Genomic DNA, 10,428 nt, shown 5'->3' with positions numbered 1-10,428 from the left:
TTTTAGCTGGAAACTTCAAATGGAGGCTATTCTTTTTAGTTATGATCTCTTCAAGTTTGTTGACGGTTCATATCATGTGCCTTCAGCCACAAAGATAGTTAATGATCTTGCCACTCTCAATCCTAAATACATTACATGGCTTTGTCAGGATAAGGTGATTTTTTGTGTTTTTGTCGGTTCTCTCATTCCATCTTTTATTCCACTTATCACTCGATCAAGAGCCTCTCATGAAGCCTGGAATATTTCGGCTAATACTTTTTTGCAACAGGCATCCTATCCCCATCATCATTTTGAACCCTCCACGAACAGTCTTTCTTTTTCTGCAGCTTCTTGTGATGGTTATGTGAAGTGCTGTTGTTGGTCGAACCCTATTTAGCAGCAGAGGACGAAATGGCGCTGACATTGTCAAATGGCTCCAGGTCATTTAGCAGAGCTTCGGGTTCAACACTAGGTCCTTCTCCTTGATCATCAATGCCTCCACCACCATCTGGAGACCATCCTGGACCAGGAGGCATTTCATAGTGAGGCAACTTTCCATCAATATAGTCTTTAAAAATCTGCCGAGCTGCCCTAGTTTCATCAGGAAGTCCGCTTGAACCAACATAACCACGTGATGAGCAGTAAGCTCTCAAGAGTTCTGAAGCCAGAGGAGGTCTTGTCTGCGGTTCATAGGGTTTAGGCTTTGGCAAGGAGATATTATAGATTGTTTCAAGAACAATTTGTACTGCTTCTCTATGTTTAGTTATTCGATCAATTGGTAATACCCCACGAGCAATAATTTCATACCTAGAGCTGGAAAAGGAAGGGAAAACTAAACCAGGGCAATCACAGAGAACCAGCTCGTCAGAAATGCTTAACGTCTGGATATGCTTCGTCTTCCCAGGAGTTGAAGTGACTCCAGTCCGCTTCTTGCCAACGAGTGCATTAATAGTTGAACTTTTTCCAACGTTGGAGTAGCCAACAAATCCCACAGACACATGCTTAGATGGGGGAATGCCTGCACCAGAGAGAGGAAATCTATTGCAACCATTTGAGCCTGATTGTTTCCTGTGTGAGGCAATAGCTTCTGCTTCAGTTTTCAGGCGAGCCAAAAGTTCATCTCTACCAGAAATTTTAGTATCTGCATCAAGATTGTTTTCCTCCCCCACTGGATTCAGGGAACTGCTCAACTTCATGCCTTGAAGACTGGCAGAAGCAGCTTTGGCAGACCAAAACACAAAAAAGAATGCCATGAAGGGTGAAATACTCAGCCCATCTCTTTCTGTAAAATGTCCAGGTTGGAAATTATCAGCCTGCCATATTACCTTAGCAGTAGATGAAACAGTAAGCCAATACCTTCGGTCATTTTCCCCATTCATCTCCAGCCCACGTTGGATCCATCAAGTCTTACCAGCACTCTTGTTAAAATCTCAGCATGCAAAAAACTTTCTAATGAGGAGAAGCTACCCAGTACTCCTATCTAGAAAGGGAGTGCCAGTGGGGGATGGATACATGAAGAACTAGTAAAGGGGGGACGACCCAAAACTAAGCATTGATAACCAGTTCCTTCAACCAACAGATATGGAGGAGGTACCATGAACAGCTTCATAGAAATGCTACACATGTCATAAACTAGGCAGTAATATCGTAGAATCCCCTTCAACTTCTAAAGACAAGAAACACATCAGCCAAAGAGATGGGCTAGAGTCTTAACAGCAGGTCATGGTCCATCTTGAATGCCACCATGAATCATTTTTTAATAAATTTTCATTATATACATTATTGTTTTTGAGAAAATTAACGCCAGAAGCTTAAGTTGTTTGTACCAAGCAACCCAAACCAGCAGATTTCGGAATTTTTAAAAGAATAATAAAATTAAGTAAGAGAAAAACAGTCAAATGCCCTTATAGCTCAGTGGTAGAGCGTCAGTCTTGTAAACTGAAGGTCCGTAGTTCGATCCTGCGTGAGGGCATATTTTTTATTTTTTAATGTAAAAAACCAGAATCTATAAGTATAAAGACGGGAAATCACGCCACATGTGAACCAGCACAAACAACGCGTGCACTACGCCCCCGTGCGATGTCATGCCCCACACGCATCACGTGCCCTTAGGTCAATGCTCGCACGCGTGAGGCGTCGCAGCTCGCCTTTCTCATGAAACCCGAAGCTGTGGCAACGTAGTCTCGCCGTATTGAGTAGCCTCTCCCGCCAGATTTCCCTCTGGTCTCTTCGGCCCGTAGCAAATCCATATATGAGCTGGACCCACAATTTCCCAAAGGATGTAGACTTAAAAAAGGTAATAGGTGTTGGCCCATGTTGGGTGACAAGCCCACTTCAAAGAAAAAAAAAAACCAAGAAGAGTTCAATCCTTACCCATCTATTCAACTAAAATCAAATGAAAAGGGGATGCCACCTAAACCACCAGTTAGGTGCTATATGAACAAAAAGTGACATATAACATTGTAAGATTGCTTCACCCAAGCAGCATGGGCGATCTCTGACATCTTAAGGAGGGAGGCTCCACATTCAAATAAAGGTGGCAAAGCATAAGGGAAGGTGTCACATCCGCATCAAAGGGAGAATTAGTAGTGATATTATCCCCTAGTATGTGTACAAGAGAAAAAAGGGGTAAGCTTAGGGAGAGAAAAAAATATAGGGTGGTTGAACTCCATTAGAGAGAAATATGAGAAAACCCTAGAAAAAAATTTGTGAGGAAACTCTATTCATTGCATGAGAAAGGTATTACGAAAACATCAAATCTTCAAATTTTCTTCATGCCTTTGACGATTTTCTTCGGTCGGAGTAGCAATAAGCAATTTCCACCATGACTTGTAGTCATTTTGGATCCACTATCGTAACACGGGATCAAATTATTATGAAGAGCTAAGTGGAGACTAATTAGAGATTGGACCTTACACCATTTGGTATTTTTATAATTTTCTTTTGTTCTTGCACCTTTGGCATGGACCACAACTTCAGTGCTTTTGATAGTGATGGCCAAATGCATTTAACCTAGTCCATGGTTAAGTAGACGCCGCCCACCCCCCCTGCAGCCGAACCGCATTGATTCGTATCACTCCGTTCGTGCGGGCTGTGTGCATGCATGAGTACACTGGGAGAGAGCTTGTTAAAGTCACACCGAGATACTCTCATTGCCCTTTTTTTTTAAAAAATGATCTTACACCCTTTAGAAAAGGCAATAACAGACAAAAAAAAAAAACAGGAAAATTCATCTAAATTCCATCCACTCAAATTATTGATATTAGAAGCCGGACTGAAAGTACGGCTCTGTTAAGATGGCATGGTGTCGCAGTAATGGCACCTGATGCTCTGCAACCATGCTGTTAAAACTACTAGGTAGCACGCGAACTTCTGATTTCAGCATTTTAGTTCTCTACGCTTGAGCTGCCCGGACGTTGGGTATCTCAGGTGGTGGCACGGACGAGCGGCGAGTGAGGGGACATTGCATGTGGAGACATGACATCGTCGTATCTGCTTCGCATGGAGGAGAAGCTGAGGCGGAGATTCGGCAGCTGCCACCTTTTGTTCTTTGCCGGAATTGCCACCTCGTGGGCTTGGAACATGAAAGTTCTGATCCTCTGAAGGGCGACTTTCATGGTGTCGTCGTCCATGTTTGCGAAGCAAACCCTGAACCATCCAGGCTCCGTGCAGTGGAAAGATGAACCAGGAGATACGTTGAGCTTCACGTTGTGAATTATGGTTCGCCATAGAGCCATCTCCGCCTCCACTGTCGGCTCTTTAAGGAGTTTTCTTAAGTCCATCCAGCAGTAGAGCCCGGCGTTGCTCTTCAAACAACTTATCCCCACTGGTAAGAGCCCCCGAGTGAAGAACATATATCTTTTTGCCAGCCTTCTTGCACTCTCTGCCAAGAACTTATCCACGAATTCCTCGTCCGAAAGCATGGCGGCGATCAGATGCTGGGTCTGCGTTGACACCAGTCCGAAGCTAGACATTTTACGACCACAATTCACAACATTGTCGTTGTACGAGTAGACAATACCCACTCTGAAGCCTGGAAAACCCAGATCCTTGGACAGGCTATACACAACATGGATGAGATCTCTGTTGCACTCGATGCCTTCCTCTATTATCTCGGAGATGCTGATGAAATTAGGCTGGCTGAAGACGGTGGCAGCATAGATTTCGTCGCAGACCAGGTGGATGTTCTTCTCATTGATGAAGGTGACGATGCTCCTTAATGTTTGTCTGTCCAGAAGCGTTCCTAGCGGGTTTGATGGGTTTGTTATCAGAACCCCTTTCACTCTTATCTTCTCTTCTTGGGCCTTTTCATAAGCAGCTTCCAAGGCAGCTCTGGTGATCTTGAAATTGTTTGAGCTCTCGCAAACAACTGGTAGTAGCTGCACTCCGGTTCGCCACCTCAGGTCTCGATCAAACCTGAAAATGAAAGACAAAAAAGCCTATTTTTAATTAAGTTGGGACATCGAAAGAATGAGAATCGAGACTGGCAAGGAGGATAGGTAAACCGAACGGCCTACATGAATTGGAACTGCTCAAGGGAACGGGGACGCAAGGGAAGAGAACGTACCCTGGGTAATAAGGGGAAGGGACGAGGAAAGCATCTCCAGGATCTGCCAAACAGAACGCAACCATCTCATGGGCTCCTGTGGCTCCACCGCTCATAACAATCCGGTCAGGATCGAACTTGACTTTATCTCCTCTGATTTTCTCCATAAATTTGGCTACAGCCTGTATACATGCCATTATTAATGTTGACTCATCTTATATAATAAGCTAATGACAACAACATTTTAACTTGTAACAAGCGTCGTCGTTAAGCCGTTTGTTGCAACAGCAACATCTACAGAAAAAAAAAGTAATAAATGCTAGAAGAAGAGCAGCCACTGTCGGGTGCAGCAACCCCCATCTGTGTATCGAAATTCGATTTTTTTAATCAGTAAGTGATCTGTCAGACATCAGTCGTAGCTATAAAAAGAGAAATAAAAATGTAAAAGTCGCAGAACTGAAAGGAAAGTCAGCAAGAGTTGACTCAGTCTTTACATTTCTGAATTCCGGAAGCCCATGGTAGTCTTGGAAGATTGCAGTTTCCCGGAACTCCGAAAGGCCTTCAGGTGTGCAGATGGAAGCGGAGGGGTTCTTCCTAATCCATTCCTCTACTATGTCAAACGAAAGCTGCAAAACAGACAAACTCAAATGAGCAAAACCGCAACTCGCAATCGAAATTCTTTAATTACTCTGGAATAGAGAACATCTGCAATTAATGAGCGAGAAAACGGGTGTATATATATACTTGATTTTCGGCGAGACCCATCTGTATAACCCCGCCAGGATTCTTGGTGGGGTGGAAGGGATCGCGATCGTAGGCCTTCCACCCTTCAAAATAAGGCGAGACCTCGCCGTGGCCGTCATTAGTTGCAATCCTTGAGAGCAAGGAGAAGTCTTCGTTTACGGCAAACCCCATTTATCTCTTTGTGGAAACGAAACACGGGAAACAAATAGAGCGCAAGCGTCGGAGAGCCGAGGGGATGCAGATGGCAGAGATGATGAGAGAAAAGTGGAGCGAATGTCGGATTTATAGATGATGGGTGAGACCGTTCAACGTTCAACCTTCCTAGTCACTCGAGGTGGACATTTCCTTCTCCTCCCCCCGTCGTCCAAGTTTCAGCTTGTGGCCGATGGTAAACGTGATGTGGCCGAGGAGAAGAAATCGAAGGCTCCCAATAAGGTGGTCCCCAAGAATCCTTCTGGTAATAAAAGCGAGCTTTTGAACTCTGGTGGTGATGGTGCTAACATTATTGTAAACAAATGGGCGTCTGGACTTGTCACAATCAGTAACAAGCCAGACTTTCCCACCGCCTTTCCCCTTGCGCCGTCTCGCCTCTTTAGGTAATATCACGTGCTCGTCTTCACTCCAAGCGTGTTGGACCGCCTCCAGCGCTGCACGGCTGGGCGGTGCCTCTCCGGTCCAGAGCATCGTTATAAACAGTTCGCTATGAATTGTACTGTACAGCGTGATGCACGACCCCCTCCACCCCCTCTCGTTAAGCCAATGGAAGCAATTGAAACATGCTTGTAAAGGAGCAACACGGATCGTGCTCCCTTCAACCTTTCCTATTTTGTCCAGAAAGGAATAAGTGCATATTACCTCATGTTCAATCCAGAAGCGCGCTTTGGAAGATGATTTGATGCTTGTCTGGCTACATTTTGAATAAGCTTTGGCTTGTCCAGATAGAAACGAGTTCACCTGTGTAACATGGTCTCATCTTTCTTTAATCTTTCCTTCCTTCATGTAAGTCAAGGCAGTTTGTCAACGTTCGACACAGAGACCTTAATGTGAACACCTGAAGTAGCTCTCTCTATTCGTGGAAGAGAATAATGGAGAAGGTAAGCTAAGCGAATTTATGTTGGTCCCTTGTAGTTAGTCGTGGGAATGATAACACTTTAGACCGTCCAAATATTGACCAGATTAACGCTCAGGTTTGCTCATTGAAATGAACGCTTAAAACGCAATATTCCTACTGGATAGAAGATTAAGCAGCGAAGTAATGAGATCCTGTTTACTGTTCATTTAAAGAAGGTTCAAGGTTTCCAACTTCTCCCACTCTCTATCTTCCTGCTGATGGTGTAGGCAGTCGGAGACTGCAGTTACGACCGTCTCATCCATCAAGGTTTCTTCTGTATTGGGTTGTTGAGCTAAAACGCGCAAACCGTCGGTGGATCCAACGTACGAAAAGGATTGAAAAACGGAAGCTTTAGCTTTGACAGCAGACCCATGAGCAAGCAGAATTCGATTGCCCCACAAATCGCATGGATTCATTAAAAACTTACAGCTCTGCAGATTGCAAAAACCAAACAGAGAGGGACAAAATGAAGGAACGGGCACAGTTGCTTCACTGACACAGCGCTGCCATGATTTAACCCACACGACCCCAATCGGCGTTTTTCAGTCCTCTTTTTTACCTGAATACCATTATTAATTTTTCTGAATAATGAAAACCCTTAAACATTCGAATGCATTGTCCCATCAGCTGCTGTATTCGTGTGCGATTTTCATCTTTATTTAGCCTGGATTTAAGGATCACGAAATTACAAAACCATGGATACTTGGTGGGTTAAGATTTTCAGTTTCTGTAAAATAGAAACGGAATGATCGGCAAACTTTTTCTGCTCTCAGTTCACGAATTTGGGGAGATAAGACGAGAAAAAAACCAAGAGACAATATACAGACAATGGATCATAATTCCACTTACTCACTTACTCAATTCCAGCGAGTCTTTGCGTAAGGAGAAAGGAGACTGCCGACAAATGTAGACGTGGTGAGAGAAGCGATGCATGTAAGTAAGCTTGGCGAGGAACATGAGTCCAAAACTAGCTTACGCACGTGAAGACCTAATTTCTAGTTCTGCTTATCCTAATCTCTTTGCGTCGAGTTCTGTCCAACTGTCTTCTTTCTTTCCTCTTTCCTCGGAAGCTCTTGTGAAAGTACACTGTCGGTCGTCCATGTAGACCCGAAGGAAATTACGGAGAAAGCAAGGTATTACCGTAAAATGATGGGATTTTTTTGGGAATTTTATTAAAACAATTAATTTTAACAAAAGTATAAAGTCCAACGCTCATATTAGCATTTACTGCCGCGTATTGTAAAAATCAGCTGTCACGTCACCAACCCAAGGGAAACATCAACTGCATCGTCAAATTATCATGTCAGCATCCAAACTATCACATCATCCCTATTTTTTTCTCTTATTTTCTTTGTATAGTTGATTTAAATTCTTTTTTAATTTAAAAAAATTATAAAAATTTATTTATAAATTAAAGTTCTTATTTGTTGGTATATGTTTTATTACAGTCTATTTATTATAATATAAAATCTCAAATTATTATATTAATTTAAAAAAATCTTCTTCTAATCTTGTTAACACCTTTTATTATCAATTTAAGATATTTCTTAATTTCAAAAATATTTTGTAACAAATAATTTTAATTTTTTAAAATTTTGTGGTACATATTTGATTACCTTTTATTTATTATAATAAAAATATAAATTGGAATATTAATTATTCATAAAATCTTCTTCTAATCTAATTAACACCTTTTTTATCGATTTAAGATATTTTCTAATTTAAAAATATGTTTTAAAAAAATTAGTTTTTAAAAATATTTTTTGGTACATGTTTTATTACCTTATTTATTATAAATAATATATATATTAAAAATTATATTATTATTAGAAATTTTAATTTATATGTAGATTAATCATATTATTATTAGAAATTTTAATTTATATGTAGATTAATCATATTATTATAAGAAATTTTAATTTATATGTAGATTAATCATATTATTATAAGAAAATGTATGATATTTTAATTAAATAATTTCAATATAAAATTTTCTTATAATAAATAGAAGATAACATGTACAAAAAATAAAAATTTAAAAACTAAAATTATTAATTTTTTTAAATTGATAATGAAAGGTGTTAATTAAATTAGAAGAATATTTTTTTAATTATTAATTAATATACCGATTTATTTTTTTAAATATAATAAATAGAAGGTAATAAAACATGAACCAAAAAATCTTTTCAAACTATAATTATTTTTAAATTAAGAAATATCTTAAATCGAAAATGAAAGGTGTTAATTCGATTATAATTTTTTTAAAATAATTAATATAATAATTTTATATTTTTTATTGTAATAAATAGAAGGTAATAAACATGTACCAACAAATAAGAATTTTAGAACATAAAATAATTTTTTACAAAATATTTTTTAAATTACAAAAGAACTTAAATCAATAATGAAAAAAAAAAAGGAGAGAAAAAAGTAGGGCTGACATGGCAGCCTACCAGGATGCCAACATGGAAATTTGATGATGTGGCAGATGTACCCCTTGGTTGGCAGCATGGTAGATGACATGGTGACACATTACAGTCAATGCTAATATGATGTGTTAGTCTTTACAGTTGGGTATTTTTAAAATTAAGTTTGTGAGTTAGTTATTTTGATACATATTTAATTAAAAAAATTATTTTAATTAAATTTCCCCCATTTATTTTCTCTAAAAAAAAACATTGATTTTTCAAACATGATTGTAGAGGTCATAGTTATCGACCCTAGACAACCCAGTTGGAAGTGCAATTGATTTAGTCCCTCTACCAGGTCTAAAAATCATGAAACCAGAACATAAATGAAAGCCAACTAACCTGATTGGTTTAATCAATTTAACTGATAACAAAATAATTCCAAAGTAAGCATATATTCTTACCATATATCTTACACTACTTTTGAGTATTCCGGCTTACAATGACATTGTAATTATTGTTCAATGAGGTTCAAAATTACGACTCTTCCCTAGCAATTTGAAAGTTGTGAGTCTAGCCTCATGGCAGCAGCCCACTAACGTACACAGTAATTTTGATTAATTTTTAATGCAAGACTTAAAAAGTAAAAAAAGCCAAATTGACCGTTGAAGGCGGCAGATCGTTAAGCATAAAGAACCAACGAACGAGGGACGCAGATTAAATAGGAGAAGTCAAAAGTGACCGTGCGCCAAATCCACGTCTTCTGCTTTCTTGGCTGCCGATTCAACTCCTCGTGTCATATTATCAAAGAGTTTCGAACGTCTTTTGCTTTCAGAGCTTAGGAACTGATCGTGCATGCATTCCCTTGCTCTCTGTATTCATGGTTTTGTGATTCCCTTTTGTGTTTCTGAAAGCAAATATATTTGGCTTCAAAGTCTGATACCATGGTGGCTCACACTAATCAACCCAGTCATGAACAGCTGTTTATCCCTAAACTCTTAATCTCTGCTCCCCTGCCTGGAGTACTCTTATTATATATTAAGACTCTAGAAGGTATACTTGTCTGTTTCAGTGTCTAGAGAAACTGGGTGGGTTGGACATCCGTTTTCCCCAAGAACAAGATGAGAAGACGGGAGCAGAAAAATTAAGCTTTGGATCCAAGTTGGAGTGCGGAGGCAGAAGAGTCATCCATGACGACAGTCGATCATCCCAGATGAGAGACGGGATTTGGTTCCAATCACATCGAGCTAGGTGATTGGAAAGTCTTGGACCAACGAGTACAGGAGATCACATCTCCACAGATAAAATATAATATCCAGGAGTAAATTGACGTTTGACGTCATCTCTCCAATATGATCAATCCATTTGGGCATTTGGGACGTAGCGTCTTCGTCTCAATACAGTGGGGGGTCCTCCCATGAGTAACGATGAATCCTCCACTCCGTTTCTCAGCAGGCACCGGTTTAGACTTTCAACCTCAAACAAACCGTCATCGTCTCCGTAGCTTACAAAAGTCTCATCTGGGATTCTTTCAACTTCTACCGGTTGCTGAATCTGAATGCTGTTTTGTACAGTAAGACTGATTGCTTGCTTCCCACGAATACGACGGGGAACAAAAATAAATTTTAACCTCAAGGAAG

The 10,428-nt window shown here is 40.0% G+C and overlaps 1 protein-coding gene, 1 non-coding gene and 1 pseudogene across 2 annotated transcripts; 1 reads left to right on the top strand and 2 right to left on the bottom strand.

The window, feature by feature from the left end:
• Positions 1-248: 248 nt before the first annotated feature.
• LOC137948595 (GTPase LSG1-2-like) lies at positions 249-1,358 on the bottom strand (annotated as a pseudogene).
• A 521-nt stretch (positions 1,359-1,879) lies between these two features.
• Positions 1,880-1,951, top strand: TRNAT-UGU (transfer RNA threonine (anticodon UGU)). Its single transcript has one exon. It is a non-coding gene; the product is annotated as a tRNA-Thr (tRNA).
• Positions 1,952-3,404: 1,453 nt separating this feature from the next.
• Positions 3,405-5,440, bottom strand: LOC137948770 (1-aminocyclopropane-1-carboxylate synthase-like). The gene is made up of 4 exons (XM_068794934.1): positions 5,270-5,440; positions 5,020-5,151; positions 4,547-4,707; positions 3,405-4,395 (listed from the first exon to the last, which is right to left on the bottom strand). Exons 1-4 carry the CDS (start codon positions 5,438-5,440, stop codon positions 3,405-3,407), a joined length of 1,455 nt encoding a protein of 484 aa, XP_068651035.1.
• Positions 5,441-10,428: the final 4,988 nt, after the last annotated feature.

The sequence above is a fragment of the Aristolochia californica genome, unplaced genomic scaffold (assembly GCF_029961685.1).
Source record: "Aristolochia californica isolate CCGP_79_NKW_82.1479 unplaced genomic scaffold, dmAriCali1.0.hap1 SCAF_13, whole genome shotgun sequence".
Classification (NCBI taxonomy): Eukaryota; Viridiplantae; Streptophyta; class Magnoliopsida; order Piperales; family Aristolochiaceae; genus Aristolochia; species Aristolochia californica.
Note: the sequence above shows the minus strand (reverse complement) of the source record. Positions and strands in the feature narration are given on the sequence as shown.

Coding starts and splice junctions, on each gene's coding strand:
- LOC137948770 (XM_068794934.1), bottom strand. CDS start 5,440: ATGGGGTTTGCCGTAAACGAAGACTTCTCCTTGCTCTCAAGGATTGCA. Junction 4,708..5,019: donor GGCTTCCGGAATTCAGAAAT/GTAAAGACTGAG, acceptor GCATGTATACAG/GCTGTAGCCAAATTTATGGA. Junction 4,396..4,546: donor CCTTCCCCTTATTACCCAGG/GTACGTTCTCTT, acceptor TTTCATTTTCAG/GTTTGATCGAGACCTGAGGT.